At 35.0% G+C, this 17,776-nt stretch overlaps 1 protein-coding gene across 2 annotated transcripts in view; it reads right to left on the bottom strand.

The window, feature by feature from the left end:
- LOC130218297 (matrix metalloproteinase-16-like) overlaps positions 1–17,776 on the bottom strand; it is a 111,218-nt gene that overhangs the window by 78,689 nt on the left and 14,753 nt on the right. The window contains exons 2-3 of one of the 2 annotated variants that reach the window (XM_056450460.1): positions 2,146–2,294; positions 900–914 (exon numbers count right to left, since the gene is read on the bottom strand). In XM_056450460.1, coding sequence (XP_056306435.1) covers positions 900–914; positions 2,146–2,294 — 164 coding nt within the window. The remainder of the gene's footprint in view (positions 1–899; positions 915–2,145; positions 2,295–17,776) is intronic. The other variant, XM_056450461.1, reaches the window with a different exon arrangement.

The following is a 17,776-nucleotide window of genomic DNA, read 5'->3' as shown; positions in this document are numbered from 1 at the left end:
ATTTTTTACACATTTCTAAACATAAAAGTTTAATAACTCATTTCTAATAACTGATTTATTTTATCTTTGCCATGATGTCAGTGAATAACATTTGACTAGATATTTTTCAAGACACTTCTATACAGCTTAAAGTGACATGTAAAGGCTTAACTAGGTTAATTAGGTTAACTCAAGGGTAATTAGGCAAGTTATTGTATAACGATGGTTTATTCTGTAGACAATCGAAAAAAATATAGCTTAAAAGGTTTTTTTTTTTAATTCAAATGTTATTCTAGCCGAAATAAAACAAATAAGACTTTCTACAGAAGAAAGAATATTATCAGACATACTGTGAAAATTTCCTTGCTCTGTTAAACATAATTTGGGAAATATTTAAAAAAGAAAAACAAAATTCAAAGGGGGGCATATATATATATATTTATGTATGTGTGTATATGAACATGATTTTCTTTATTGCTTTCGGACACGTTTGAAGTAAAAACAAGTAGACCTTTTTGGAGTCTCTTTAACACTCTGGGTTCAAAACGTTCAAAAAAGACTTGTGAGGAAGCCGATGATCATATATTTGGATATCAATCAAAGATAATAATGTATGTCCACAAAAAATCTAAAGGTGATCCAGAGTTAAGTTTTATAATTACTATTTATATATGACTTTGGTTTTCTGGTTATTTTTTGATATTGATGTTCTGAACGGCCCATAACGTAACCCAAAATATTTGCAACCAAATTGGCCAATGAGTGAAAATGTTACCACCTGATTACTATATGTGTAAATTAGATCATTTTCATTGTCTAATGTTCCTGCTAAGAGCAACTTCAATTACAGTTCACACAGAAAAAGAGAACAAAATGTTTTAAAAGCAAGTAACAAATCACAAGAGAAGAATCATCCTCACCTTATGGTGATATCACTATGCCGATGCAAAAAGGAAACAAAGAGAGCACATAAGAGTTATGAAATCACCATTATTCTATAGCATCCTATAGTCATATGTAGTTCTTTTTTAAAAGGCTCAAGTCGTTTCAGAAGAAGTTCTCACAGCAATGGCTAACCATTTTTAGTTTCCCATGAAAAATTCTTATTGAACACTTCTTAAACTAACATTTTTTCTTAATGTCAAAATTCTTGAAATTCTAAACAAAGAAAAAAAAAATTAAATGCTTCAGTTGACTTTACTTAAAACATTGAGGAAACCTGTTGCTTTAAAATGAAGTAAATGAACTTTGTGCATAATTATAAAAATGAAGTTAACTATTAATTAAGGACTTAAATGTTCAGAGTTATAATGAGGTTATTCAGTTTTTTTAAAGTAAAAATAGTGAATGCTGTAAACACAGACAAATAAAGCACATGTATGTTGATCTAGCCTGGTGTTTTAGAATATTCACATTTACGTTTATGCATTTGGGATATGTTAAACCAAAAGTGACTTCAAGATATATGAAGTCAAGATATGTAGACATACACTTTGTAGACAGATTGAAAAAGTTGACTTTACTAGATGTTGACTTCCACTTGAGTGGAAACTCATTACCTTAAACCACTTACGTTTTTGCACAAGGTAAACTAAACATCCCTAGTTTAATTAACATAGAACTGAAGGCTCTATGCACTGTAAACAAATGCTGGGTCCACACAAATCCACAACACAAATCTAATATGTTAATTATTTTTCCAAATTTAAGTGGATTGATCTTAAAACAATTAAGTTGTCCAAAAAAAACTTCATAATTGTTTCAACTCATTTTAAATAAATATTTTGAATAAGCAGCAAAAGTCATTTTAGTTCTATGTTAATTCCGTGAGGGCTGTTTAGTTTCACCTTGTGTAAAAACTTAAGTGTTTTAAGGCAATGAGTTTCTATGCAATTTTCTAGTAAAGTCAACTATTTGGGTTAGGAGTGCATACAGGTTATCATTTCCTGCATTCCCTGGGAATCAAACCTGTGACCATGTTGAGGAACTCGGCATGCCCTCTTTGTTGATACTTACAACTTAAGGGCACTTACAGACATTTTGTTGTTCATGTAAACGCAGTGAGCGATGTTAAAAGAGTCCCCAAAAACAACATCATCTTTAACTTCTGACCCAGAATCAGTCAATATGGGAGCGAGAGACTGTGAGAGTGTAAGTGCTACTCACTCGATGGTGTTCTTATCCAGTTCACCGGTGACTTTAAGGCCGTAGAGACGCTGCATGGCAGCAATAGCAGACTGCATGGTCTGTTCTGACCGCAGGATGGACATTCTGGGGTCTGTAGGAGGGAGGTAGCCATACCTCTGCAGCCAATCCTGACACAGAAAGAGATGTGATGTTAAAAAAAAAACAGATCATTATACTGTACATGTTTATACTATGAAGCTGTTGTATGATTGTATGATGATATGTTACAGTGTGTGCAGTTATTATCAAGGACATCAAGCACAACTGAAGTAGCTCCAAGTAGATTACATTTACACACCACTTCACCAAATGATTTCAGTTCATACAAAAGCCAATACAGCCTACAACAAGTTGAGAACTTAAGATCAGTCCAAAAATGAGTTCACCCAAATAAATATGTTGGTAATAATAAAACTTGAATAAATAAGAAAAAACAAGAGAAACGTTAAAAATGTCAAATTTAGTTAAAATTTTTGAAGTTAGTAATTTTTTTTTTCAACAACTCCTTTGAATTTAAATGCATTATCTTACTTAATGCTGTTTGGAGACCAGACTTTTATTTAATGGATAGAACTGTTTAAATAAAACAATAAAACACACAAATAATAATAATAAAAATGGAATAAAGGTGTTTTGTATAAATGCACCAAAAAAAAAAATGGCTATATGGATGGAAAAAAGATTAATTTTCAAAAGGGGTGTACTCATTTATGTTGAGCACTCTATATTATACAGTACAACAGCATAAAAACCAAACCTGACCAAGACATTGAACATTTTTGCATGTTTTTGCCACAGAATTACTTTTTATTTCATACAGTAAGCCATACTGTCTCTATACCATACACACACACACACGCTTGCACAAACATGGAAACATACAAGTCCACAGAAACGTGTTGTCAGCAGTGCTCTGATGATTCTTTCATTGAAGTAGTTTTTGCAGTTCAGAAGCCACATCACAATTTCCCCTAGCAAAGCAGTAATAGTGCTGTTTGGGAAGCAATTAAACTTAAATTCCCAGTGGGGAATGTTCTATATTAGTATTATTATTTTATATGTTTAGGTTATTTTCTTTAAAAATAACCTCCCTGTAACGTTCTGGGAACATTATTTTGTACCTGAAATTAATAACCTCAGGCAATTAATAACCTCAGGCAACCTCATTCATTCATTCATTTTCTTTCAGTTTAGTCCCTTTATTCATCAGGGTTCTCCACAGCAAAAGATTGGACTGTTAACTTATCAAGCATATGTTTTACACAGCAGATGCCCTTCCAGCTGCAACCCAGTACTGGGAAACACCAATACACTTTTGCATTCACCCACATACACCACGGCCAACTTAGTTTATTCAATTCTCCTATAGCGCATGTCTTTGGACTGTGAGGGGAAACCGGAGCACCCGGAAGAAACCCATGCCAACACATGGAGAACATGCAAACTGTACATAGAAATGGTAACTGACCCAACCGGGACTCGAACTAGTGACCTTATTGCTGTGAGGCGACAGTGCTAACCATTGAGTCATCGTGTCGCCCAACCTAATTTTTGGTTAATTAAAAACAACCTCTACATATCAGTTGTTACTAGCTCTAGCAATAAGCACTTGAGAACGAGATGCGTGATCAGAAATGTATAATTCTTTAAAGTCCACATGAAATCAATATTTTTAACAGCAAGAAGGTCGCTGGTTCGAGCCCCGGCAGGACCAGTTGGCGTTTCTGTTTGGAGTTTGCATGTTCTCCCCGTGTTGGCATGGGTTTCCTCTAGGTGCTCCAGTTTCCTCAACAAGTCCAAAGATATGCTGTAGGTGCTATAGGTGAATTGGGTTAGCTAAATTAGCCGTAGTCTATGAGTGTAAATGTGAGTGTATGGGTGTTTCCCAGTACTGGGTTGCAGCTGGAAGAGCATCTACTGCGTAAAACATATGCTGGATAAGCTGTTGTGACCCCTGATTAATAAAGGGACTACGCCAAAGGAAATGTAAATATCTTCGCTCATGATTTGACAGCTTGTGTGAAATATGCAGTGTTGGGCAAGCTACTTGAAAAATGTAGTGAGCTTAGCTATTAGCTACACTACTTAAAATGTAGCTTAACTACACTAAAAGCTACACCCTGGGAAATGTAGCAAGCTAAGCTAAAAGCTACTTTGCAAACACTTAGCTACATTTAAGCAATTTTTGCAATTTTCATTTTCAAATCAAAGCAACTTAAATTATCAATCATACCCTAAATACTATAGTGATGTATAGTAAAGGGAAATATTTACGAATAAGCATTATATTACACTAACTTACATATTGTAGTATCATTAATAACTATCATGAAATAATAGTGATTACCGTAGTATACTTTAGCCTTTACTACAGTAGACTACATATACGTAACTCCTCTCCCACAGTCATCTTTCCATCAAGCAAGTTTCTCGTGTCAGCCCAATGATTGATTTGCGACGTCACCGACCAGAGCGAGAGGTGGCAGTAACGCACCAAAAAGTTTGTAGTCAACCATCGTAAAACATTAAGTAGAAGAAGAAATCATAGTAGAAGAAGAAATCATAGAAGAAGAAGAAATCATATGGATTTACCTTCATCGGCTAGACACCAGCCTCACAGCCCTGTGAATGTTGGTGCTGTTACTTATTGATCTGCGATCAGTAAATGTAGCTTGTGTGGAAGCTACTGCCCTACTTGACAAAAAAAAAAAGCTTCGCTACTGAAAAGCTATTGGATTTATAAAGTAGCGACGCTACTGCAACGCTACTGAGAAATGTAGTTAAGGTTGAAGTTAAGGCCCTGCAACCATTACTTTGCTGCTAGTGAAAGATGAGAGGAGGAGCACAACAATGAAACCCCGCCCCTACTCAATATTCAGTTTTCATTCAAATGTCATCATACAGAAATAAAAGTCCACAGCGACTAACAGTGCACACGGATTTTAAGTTGTGCATACTCTAAAAAATGCTGGGTTGTTGTAACCCAAAGTTGGGTGTTTCTGTTCTCATTTATAAGCAACTACTATGACAAAACAGTTTGATAATATACAGTTGAAGTCAGAATTATTAGCCCTCCTCTTTATTTTTTCCCCAATTTCAGTTTAACGGAGAGAAGATTTTTTCAACAAATTTAAACATAATAGTTCAGCATAATAGTTTTAATAAATCATTTCTAACAGATTTTTTTTACTTTGCCATGATGACAGTAAATAATATGTTACTAGATATTCTTCAAGACACCAGAATTCAGCTTAAAGTGACATTTAAAGGCTTAACTGGGTTATTTAGGCAAGTTGGAGTAATTAGGCAAGTTATTGTATAACGATGGTTTGTTCTGTAGACAATCTAAAACAATTTTTGCTTAAAGGGGCTAATAATATTCACCTTAAAATGCTTTTTAAACAATTAAAAACTGCTTTCCTTCTAGTTTAAATAAAACAAATAAGACTTTCTCCAAAAGAAAAAATATTATAGGAAAAAAATGCCTTGCTCTGTTAAACATCATTTGGGAAATATTTGAAAAAGAAAAATCACAGGAGGGCTAATAATTTTGACTTCAACTGCAACAACAGAACAGAATATATTAGAATTATCACTCGTTCTCTAGTGAATGCATGAGGAATTGAGAGTATCGAACTAATACGCCAAGTTACAGTACATGTCTCCACATAATTCAGCAGGACTAAACTAACTCATCCTGACAGAGTTTTCTGTGGCCGCTGCTACCAATGCTGCCATTAGCAGATTAAAAAAGAAGCTTGAGTTTGTTTTGAAGTGGTTTTCTCATTAATGCCAGAGAGAAGCAGTAGGAAGTGCTTACACGGATCCTCTGCTGACCCATCTGCTGCCTTCAGCCAACAGCCAAATGCATCACAACTCTACAACACTCATCATGACACTGTGTGTGTATGTGTGTATGTGTGTATGTGTGTGTGCGTGTGTGTGTGTGTGTGTGTGTGTGTGTGCGTGTGTGTGTGCGTGTGTGTGTGTGCGTGTGTGTGTGTGTGTGTGTGTGTGTGTGTGTGTGTGTGTGTGTGTGTGTTTGTGAGTGAATCATCACCTCTCTCACTCTGCTCAGCTCTCTCCTCCAGCTATAAGAACATCCCTGTCCTAATGTGCCCTTCTTAAAGTCACTGCATGTGTGTTAAGGAGAGCTTCACAATATAAACACACACACACAAAAAGTACACAAATGTATTGACCTTCATCTTGACCTTACAATGATTTTTATATGTAATTTGTACAAAAACGATGAAGAAAAGCAGCACCTCTTTGGGCTCAAGCACACTTTTTACATTTATTAAACACTCAAAAACGTTTTTGCTCCTTGTTAAAACTACATGTTTATTAAATAGAGTAAAAAATCTAATAAATATGATCTGTATTTTTTAACTAACATTAATATCGATATTAAATTTGGTTAAATTATTTGTTAACTTTAAACATCAAGCTGAATCTATTTTAAAAGTATTTTTGTTATTATACCTGTTAAATTAACCTTTTTGCAGCTTTAACCAATCAGCAGCCTCAAAAAAGCATTATATATTATATTATAGGTGGGCATAGATTATTTTTTTTAAATCTATATTAATCTCACTGTAATCTTGGAATTAACCTACATAAAAATGGCTCATTTAAACTCTGCCGAAAGCATTCAGAATATGTTTGCTACCCAAATAATGACTAAAAGTAAGTCTTTGAGAATGGGTTTGTCAAGCCAGGTGGCGCATTAGACCAGGGGCTCATCTCCTGTTTCCAAAATGCATCACAAACTCCTTGAGAACCTGTTCTACTATGATAATTGGTAATGAAAATAAATTATGTTCAATAAGATGTACTTGTGTTTACTAACTGTTTATTCAGTTAAACATGAATTTTGAACTGTAGGTCTACATAAGCTCCCAACAGCGATTTTTGGTCACCTTAATCTGACTAAAGTCATAACTGAACTAAACAGAAATGGAACTAAGATGTGGAGTATGCATATATTAGTGGCATTACTGAAGTAAACACTTCAATCAAACTATTACCGTCATGTAGGACTTGTGGAAGCTTTTTTCTTTCCATTCGGCATGCGTTATTCAATTCCATAAAACTCTCAGCAGTCCTTACTCCTTATTTGATTCTAATACCCCAGTTTTTCACGGGGGCATGAATGAAATGTTCATGAGTGAAGGTGAAACTGCCCAACTGCAGTTAAAGTCACCCAAAATTACAGGAAATTCTTACATGAAAGCACTTCACGTAAAACACCCTGATTATATATTGTCTATTAAGGCAAATAACTAGATTACTGATGTCCATGTAAGCATAGTCAGTAGTGTCTTTGAAGTAAGTGAACGATTCAGAAGGGCATCCTGCTTATTTGATTCAGAAGGTCACTTTTTTGTCAGACGGCTCACCGGTTTGACTTTCATTCACCATCATTCATTTTAAAAAGCACCCGATTCATTTTATTTGTATATGTTTTACTCGAATGCATAAATTCGAAAGGTGCCTGATAGTTAGCTAGATGTGGAGCTAACATTAATCAGATTCACTCTAGTGAACCGCATCCATGTTAGCACATCACGTTTGATGTGGTAATTTCACAGTAGGCATACTCACAGGTTTAAAGACTCGTTCTCGCCACCTACAGTGCTATTCGGCTAGGTATACATCCCTGACCCAGCTCCCAACCCCAGCTCCCAAATTTGAAAATAGATTAACTTTTTTTATTAAATATTTTTAATATTTAAATATTTTTTAGATTAAATATTTGTTTTATTGCTCGATAAGAGTCTCGAGTTAGCGCGGCACGTTAACACAGATGACAGCCCATCAATTTATATATATACATATATATATCGATAATTGTCCAATCAGTATACATGTTAAAAGCATTATTAGCAATTATTTGAATCGAGCTGAATCAACACAATTCTTAAGGGTTTTTTGGGAGATAACTTAATTGTTTTATGTTCAAACCACTTAAATTTGTAAAACAATTAAGTTAACTCAAACGATTTGTAGGTGACGCAGTGGCGCAGTAGGTAGTGCTGTTGCCTCACAGCAAGAACGTCGCTGATTCGAGCCTCGGCTGGGTTAGTTGGTGTTTCTGTGTGGAGTTTGCATGTTCTCCCTGCGTTCACATGGGTTTCCTCCGAGTGCTCCGGTTTCCCCCACAGTCCAAAGACACGTGGTACAGGTGAATTGGGTAGGCTAAATTGTCTGTAGTGTATTTGTGTGTGAATGACAATGAGTGTGTATGAATGTTTCCCAGAGATGGAAGGGCATCCGCTAAATAAAACATATGCTGGATAAGTTGGTGGTTCATTCCGCTGTGGTGACCCCAGATTAATAAAGAGACTAAGACGAAAATTAAGTATTTTTGTTATTATACCGGTTACAGTAAACTTTTTGCAGCTTTAACCAATCAGCAGCCTCAAAAAAAGCATTATATATATATATATATATATATATATATATATATATATATATATATATATATATATATATATATATTTAATTATACAACAGTTCTCTGTCTGGTTCTCGAATCTGATTGGCTTATAGCCGTGCGATATTCTGCCAATAACAGCACTCGACCACCCTCTTCACCCTTCACCCTTGTGTACTACTCCACCCACATACAGCAAGAAGCAGAGGAAACTCTACAGTTTGACAAATATTACTGCTGTTAGACAACATAATATACTTTTACTTTTGAGGCTTTTTCATGTCACGTTCAGCCTTAAAATATTAAAATGTCAGCAAAATCATCCGTTTTGTCATCACTTTAGACATTACGCTAGAGAATCATTCAAATACTAGCTCTAAAGTGACATGGGTGAATTAGTAACGGCTTCTGCTGTTCTGACGTCAGCTGCAGATGTGAATAAATGGCGGAAGAAAGTAGTTCCTCTTACAAAAGTGTTTTATACTCTCTGTGCTTGATTTTGTTTTTTTATATATATGATTGTGCTGTCGAACTGTTGTATAAATGCAATATCACACGAGTAGCAGTGCGATATGGGTGTATAGCAGCACTGGTGGTACACTAACAATGCACGCCTCCCAGCAGTGCTGATATACAGTGACATCGCACTGCTAGTTGTGTGATATTGCTCATATATCGATAATTGTCCAATCAGTATACAAGCGATATTAGCACTTATTTAAATCGAGCTGAATCAACACAATTCTTGAGGTTTTTTGGGGGGATACCTTAATAGTTTTATGTTTAATCCAACTAAATTTGTAAAACAAACTTAATCAACTTGTGTTGGGATAACATGATCAATATGTGTGGAATTTTTAACTAAATGCTCATTTTAATTTTGAGGGACATTTGTGCTGCTCACAGAGTAACTTTAATCAAGCTAAATCTATTTTAAAAGTATTTTTATTATTATACTTGTTAAAGTAACAGTTTTTTTTGCAGCTTTTGCCATTCAGCAGCCTCAAAAAAAAGCCTTATTATAGATATATAATATATCAATAATTGTCCATATCAGTAAACATGTTACAAGAATTATTAGCACGGTTATAAGCAGAAGTATTTGGTTTATGCCAGCCATTGCACAGAAGTATGTCTTGTAAACAAAAGAGACTGCGGCACACAATCTGATGTCACTAAAAACTCAATTTTCACCGACTACACAGACCCTGGTGTTTTTAAAAACTTTTACCATGACATGGATTTTCAAAAGGTTTCTGTTTTATTGACTTGATACTGTGTTAGCATGTGGACATACAGCCAAACTCCATAGAAAAATTGTGTGCACAGAGCCTTAATATTGAGAATATGATTTACAAATTTCCAGAAAGCAGCTGGAAAACTTAATTTGCTGACATACTAAACTAAAACACATAACACAATTGACCCAAGTACGACATGTTCCTGAATCAACTCTGCTTATTTGTCCGGGGAATAGCTTTCCTAGCAAACAGTCAGAGGCAAAAAGTGTCCTTAAAGGTTAAGACTGAACCTAACTCACCCTTAAAATTAATGGGAATGATAGCGCTAGCATTAGCAATGCGGTTTGATACCTTAAAATGATTGTGAACAAAGAAACAGATTCAAGAAGAGGGCCTATTTAAGTAAATCATGTTAAGGAGTTTAATACACAAGTATGTACCTAGACTTTAAAGATTGCCTTATATAGATGTCCTAACATGACCACACAGCTTTTTTCCATGTTATTTACTAGGAATGTTGAGTATTTATCAAGTGAATGCAAGAAGAAAGAACAAATTCAGGTGGTTCTGTGAAGTGCCTGACCAAAATCTTAATATATAACAGGTCACATGAATAAATCTCCATGGCACTTTTGATATTTTTCATGTGCTATGCATCACAAGGATAACTTGATAAAAGGTTTGTCAAGACAGATTTTATGTTGGCCTGAAAAAGTCTGACTTGAAAGCTTGAAAGTTACTTGAAGTAGTTTAAATATTTACATTTTGAAGTTTAAAGGCCAAACATTTGGTAAACAGATAGCAAATATAAAATATTCCTGTTTTACCAACATGCTGGCTTGTTTTAGCATATTATTCCTTTTTTAGCATGTAGCTATCATGTTTAGCACATTCCTGGCATGCTTAAACAAAATATACAATGCTTGAACGTGTTGCTAGCATGTTTTAGCACATTGGAACCACATTTTAGCTCGTCCCTTGCAATATTTAGCACAGTGTCAACATGTTTTCTAAAATTGCTTAAATATTTAAATATTGAGGTTTAAAGCCAAACATTTGGTAAACAGATAGCAAATACTTTATCAAATTAAAATATTTCTGTTTTACAAACATACTGGCATGTTTTAGCACGTTGTAATGCATTTAGCATGTAGCTAACACATTCCTTTGCTTGCTTAAACAAAATATACAATGTTGTAACATGTTGCTAGCATGTTTTAGAGCAGTGAATCCACATTTTAGCTTGTACCTTACAATATTTAGCACATTGTCAACATGTTTTATCAAACTTTTGACATGTCTTATCAAAATATTAGCAAGCTTTAACGTGTTGCTAGCAAGCTGATACAAATTGCTGGCATATTTTAGCACAGTTTTACCAAGTTTTAATTAGTTTCAAACACATTTAGCATATTCTTAGCATGTTGCAACAAATTCCAAACACATATTTTTAGCATCTTTAGCATTTTTAGCATATCTCGTGAAAAAACTACTATAGTAATTTATAGTGAGTACTATACAGGTATGTATGTTTTTGGACTGTACAGTAGTGAAGTACTTGAATCTGTTGTTGTGATTCTACAGTTCCTGTGGTAATACAAAAACTAATACAGAAAAAAACAATGCTGTACTGTTTTCTACAACTAAAATCTAAAGTATAATCTAAAGCAGTGCAATATCGTTGAGACTGTTCAGAATATACTGTTCAGACAGTGTGCTAAAACATGTATCCTTCAAACTGTTCAATATCCTTAATACTCTATGCCGTAGTAATCATTAATTGTTGTAAACACTAATACAGTATAATATACTTTACTGGAGCATGGTTTAAAAACACTATAGTATTTGCTATAAATTACTATAGTATTTTTTTCATGAGGGATATTTTAGCACACAAGTAGCATGTTTTAACACATTATTAGCATGTTTTATTCATTCATTCATTAATTTCCTTCAGCTTAGTCCCTTTATTAATCAGGGGTCGCCACAGCGGAATGAACCGCCGATTTATCCAGCATATGTTTTACACAGCGGATGCCCTTCCAGCTGCAACCCAGAACTGGAAAACGCCCATACCCTCTCACATACACACAATCATACACTACGGCTAATTTAGTTTATTCAATTCACCTACACTGCATGTCTCTAAACTGTGGATGAAACCCAGAGCAAACCCATGCAAACACAGGGAGAACTCAGAAATGCCGACTGACCCAGCCAGAATTCGAAGCAGCAACCTTCTTGCTGTGAGGCGATAGTGCTAACCACTGACCCACCGTATCGCCCTAGCATGTTTTATCATGCCACTAAAATGACTGTCTAAACATGTAACAAAATGTTAGCATGTTTAGCTTATTGCTACAGTGTTTTAGCACACTGTTAGCATGCTTAATGCTTCACAAACTTTTAAATGATAAAGCAGACATCTCATTGAGCTCATTTCTCATCTAATTCTTCCATCTCTAAAATGATCTATGGGTTCTTTTATAATGCTGCAATATTACTGTGTGCCATTTGTTTCAGTGTTTCCTTTCTACAAATGAAATATGTGAGACACTAGAGCTCAATTCGATTTTCTGAGCTCCGAAAGAGCAATGTAACATTAGGGTGCAGCTGAAATATGTATAACACATAGAGACGTGCCAACTGAATTGAGAATTTCCTCACAGGATTTTCTCTGCCTACTGGTTGACCTTCACCTCTGACGGATGGCACGTCTGCTCAGGAAAGTGTAGCGTTGTGCTAATATATCCTGTATTTGCATTCACACGCAGCATGCGGCTAGCTAAACAGTGATCTGTTATCTTCAGATGTTTTTTCCCCCTGCACAGGAATCGTGCCTTTAACTGGCACCGGCATTTGGCACCGAAAGTCATGAATAAAACTAACAACCTAATTTAATGTTGAAATGGGATCCAAGGGGATCCGTGGTGGTTCAGGTTTACAGGCACATATGTGATGAGGTGAGATCTGAAGTGAGCGAAGAAACAAAGCAAATGTGTCACAGTTTTTGATGGGCGGCATTGTGCAGAGGTGCTATTAATTCGATTGCACAACTTCACACAGCTATTGCTGCCCAGCGTCTACGCCCAACACTTAACATTGCTCTATTTGTTTAGGGTAAAGAGGGACGCTTTTTTTTTATTCGCTAGCTTTGTTTCAAAACCCCAAAAGTTGCAAAATACCTCAAATCCTGGCAAAAAAGAGCATAAGTATAAATAAACACGGTGAGCTCCAGCTTAATCTGTGTGAGGTGTGTTATTGCGTTAGGTATTGGCAAGGTTTTGGAAAGGCTGTTTAATTTACACCATCACCTTAAAAGTGAAATGTGCCTTTTAATGTGCCGTAACACACTTTAGCACAGTCCTAGCATGTCGTAACAAATTGCTAGCGTGTTTTAAAATGTTGCTAACATTAACACTGAGGTTATGGAACCTCAATGTGGGACCTGTAATGTGTTTGTTGAAACCAATGGAGACTTGCTTCTTTTTTGCGAGCAGGATTATTGCAAGTAGTGGAGCAGAAATAGCAGACCTTCCCACATAAAATAAAAACTACTATTGTAATTTATAGTTAACACTACAGTGTTTTTGATCTATACTATAGTAAAATACTTGACTTAATCTGTTGTGGTAACTTTTTAGTTGCTATGGTAATACAACAGCTGTATCAAAACAAATCACACAATACGGTAGTACGCTTCCTACAACTATGCAAATTATACTGCAATACACCACAGTTTACTGTAGTAAAACTAAAGTGTACTAGAGCATTTGTTACAATTTATGAGTTAAATATAGTTAACACTACTACAGTATGTTGTAGCACTCATTAACTAAGAGTTTCTTATTTATCAGGGTTTGCCACAGCGAAATGAACCCCCAACTATTCCGGCATATGTTTTACGCGGCGGATGCCCTTCCAGCTGCAACCCAGTATCGCGAAACACCCATACATTATCAATCACACACACTCATACACTACAGACAAGGACAGAACAGACACTCCACACAGAAATGCCAACTGGCCCAGCCGAGACTTCTTGCTTAGAAACGACAGTGCTAACCACTGAGCCACCCTAATAAAGAGTTTTAAAACTATTATATATACAATATAAAACACTACTATAGTATTTACTATAAATTACTGTAGTATTTTTCTTGCTGGATATTTTAGCACACTGCTAGCATATTTTAACACATTATTATCAGCATGTTTTACCATTTCACTACAACGACTGTCAAAACTCTAGTATTTTTTTTTTAAGATTTATTTTTAGCCTTTATTAGATAGACCAGTATTGAGACAGGAAGTGACAAGGGGGTAGGGCAGGGAAATGTCCTTAAGCTGGGATTCGAACTCAGGACGCCCTGATGTGCTACTGCATCATATGTCAGTGCTCTAACCACTAGGCTATTGCGCTAATGATGTTATAGTATGTACTGTAAATTACTATAGTATCATTTCATTTGGGCCAGCCTGAGTTTAGTACATTCCCAATTTAAATATAACTAAATAGTCAAGTTTGTCGAGACGAACTTTGAGGCTGGCTTGAGAAAGCCAGTTGGTAATTGTTTAGTTTAAAATAGTTTGAAGATAGATAGATAGATAGATAGATAGATAGATAGATAGATAGATAGATAGATAGATAGACAGACAGACAGACAGACAGACAGACAGACAGACAGACAGACAGACAGACAGATAGACAGATAGATAGATAGATAGATAGATAGATAGATAGATAGATAGATAGATAGATACTAGCATGATCCTAGCATGAATTAGCTCGTTGTTACTATGTTTTTAGTGTAAATTAGCATGTTGTTAGCATGACTCTAGTTTAGAATATCATGTTGTTAGCATGATTTCAATATGTAAACTGTACATACTGTAGTATTTGTATAGTAACTGTAGTATTTACTATATATTACTGTAGTATTTTTCTTGTTTGATATTTTATCACGTTGCTAGCATAGTTTTAACACATAATTATTAGCATGTTTTATCATATCACTATAGGATTTACTATAAATTACAGTATTTTTTTCCATGTGGGTTAGGTAATTTCATTTCCACTCTGCTTTCTAAAGTCTGTTAATTACATGCACGGTGGCGCAGTGGGTAGCACAATCGCCTCGTTCGAGTTCTAGTCTCAGCTGGGTCAGTTGGCATTTCTGTGTGGAGTTTGCATGTTCTCCCCGTGTTTGCATGGGTTTCCTCCACAAGTCCAAAAATGTGGTATATGTGAATTGGTTAAGCTAAATTGTCTGTAGTGAATGAGAGTGTATAGGTGTTTCCCAGTACTGGGTTGCAGCTGCAAGGGCATCTGCTGTGTAAAAAAAATATGCTGGATAAGTTGGCGGTACATTCTGCTGTGGCGACCCTAGATTAATAAAGGGACTAAGACAAAAAGTAAACGAATGAAAAAATAATAAATAAATAATGTTTAAATATTCTACATAAGTCACCTTTCTTATATTTAATTTATTTCATTCATAGATTTTACAACAACCTCATAAAAGTTGACTAAACAAATGACAGTAATAATCTGCATTTGTCCTGCTCTATTCTTGCTGTTTAATTTCACACTTAGGATCCAATTCAGCACCAAATATTTACCTGGTTTTGATTTTCAGTAAGTGAAAAATGTTTTTGTTTTGCTTCTAAACGAAATCGATTGAAATTTTAATTTAAATTATCATTACCGGCACAACTGAGAGTAATCCTAACATGAACTGCAACACTCTCCTGTCTGAATATGATATTCATAACATGCGAGCAAGCATTCAAACATCCACATATTTACACGAGGAGCGAATGTAAAGACAAGGATAATCCAAGGTATCTGGCTTTTCATGAACTCTTTTATCAGCTGAGTTTCACACCGCAGGTCAATGTTTTCTTACACCTCTCTGTCAATCCCCTCATATCAGAGCAGAAACACATTTAATACTGAAAAGACAGATTAATTCAGGTTCTTTGAGGAGAGAAATTATTTAAAAAGAAGCTATGGGTTTTCCAGTGACGTGGAAAGGTGCATGACACAGCAATGGGAGAATATAAGCGGCGACTTGAAAATTCATTTTCAGCATAATTCTGTTTTATTCTGTAAATTGCTTATGGCATTTTTTCCAAATTTTAAATAAAAATTTTATTTAGAGCAGTGTTTCTCAACCACGTTCCTGGAGGTCCACCAGCTCTGCACATTTTACCATGTCTCCTTAACCAAACACACCTGATGCAGATCATCAGCTCATTAGCAGAGACTGAAAGACCCATAATAGGTGTGACAGACAAAGGAGACATCTAAAACATGTACAGTCGGTGATCCTCCAGGAACGTGGTAGACATACACTGATTTAGAGAAATTATTGTTTACATAAAATAACAAAAATGGCTATGTTTTTCAGATGCTTATATATATTTTTAGACAATACCCAGTGTTGTACACAGTACACACAATAAACAGTATCCTTAGAACTTAACAGTTGAGTTTTACCATTTTTTGACCCCTTCAGCTGATCTGGGTCACTTTTAGCTTAGCACAAAACTCTTTTCAAGTGAGATGCTAGTGGTCTAATCTGATTCAATGATTTATTCCAAGCTAAGCTAAAAGTGCCTCTGCCAGATCCTACACTCGACTGGATGGATTAAAAAATGTTAAAACTCTACTGTTTAATTCTGTAAAATTCACTTGTAAAATTTGCATATTTAAGGATTGTTCCTTTAAGAAAGCAATATTTGGTGCAGTAAGCCAAATTTTGAAACCATTTGTTATTCTGACCAAAAACTGAAATTAGGAAGAACTATTATCAGATCTTTATACAATAAAAAATATGTTAACAAATTTCTACAGCTATGGAAAAAACATAAGCGGCGACTTGAAAATTCATTTTCTAGATTTACAATTTAAAATTGTGTGTTTGAGTACAGTATAATTCTGATTTATTTAGACATTTCTGCTAAATTTTTTATAAAATTTAGAGCAATTATTGCTTGCATAATATAACTAAAAAGTGGCCATGTTTTTCAGATGCGTATATACATTTTTAGACAATACAATACACAGTACAATCTTTTATTTTTTACTTAAGATGAGTTGAAGGAACATTCCACTTCTTTTTGGAAATAGGCTCATTTTACAACCTCCCTAGAGTTAAACAGTTGAGTTTTAATATTTTCGAACCCATTCAGCTGAACTCCAGGTCTGGCAGGAGCCCTTTTAGCTTAGCTTAGCATAAATCATTGAATCAGATTAGACCATTAGCACCCTAATTAAAGCTTGACTCTTCTGTAGTTACAGTACATGAAAAAAATAGCTATTTTTAAGGCCAATGTGGCTAGATGTTATACTCTCATTCTGGCATAATAATAAAGGAATCGTGTAAAATTCCTTTATTTTTACACCAAAATGAGAGCATAGCTCCTCGCCATATCAGCCTATAAATTAACTTTTATTTTCGGTCAGACTTAGTACACGATGTAACTACAGAAGAGTCAACCTTTGAATAGGAAATTTATCAAAACTCCTATCAAGTGAGATGCTAATGGTCTAATTTGATTCAGTAAAATTATGCTAAGCTAAGCTAAAAGTGTATCTGCCAGACCCTGCGATTGACTGAATGGATTCAAAAATTGTAAAACTCAACTGTTCAATTATGGGTCAAATGTAAAATGAGCATTCAGTGTTCCTTTAAGAAAGCAATATTTCGTGGAGTAAGCCAAATTTTCAATCACAACAAATGAAACCCTTTGTTATTCTGACCAAAAGTAAAATTTGGAAGAACTATTATCAGATCTTTTTACAATAAAAATATGTTAACCAATTTCTCAAGCAAATTCCTAATGGTCTCTAATTATAATCTTTTCTTTCTTCATAGCTGTTCATTTGGCTCTGTTTTGCTGTGCTGCGCCTTTAAGAAGGTTT

This window comes from Danio aesculapii, chromosome 24 (genome assembly GCF_903798145.1).
Source record: "Danio aesculapii chromosome 24, fDanAes4.1, whole genome shotgun sequence".
Lineage (NCBI taxonomy): Eukaryota > Metazoa > Chordata > Actinopteri > Cypriniformes > Danionidae > Danio > Danio aesculapii.
Note: the sequence above shows the minus strand (reverse complement) of the source record. Positions and strands in the feature narration are given on the sequence as shown.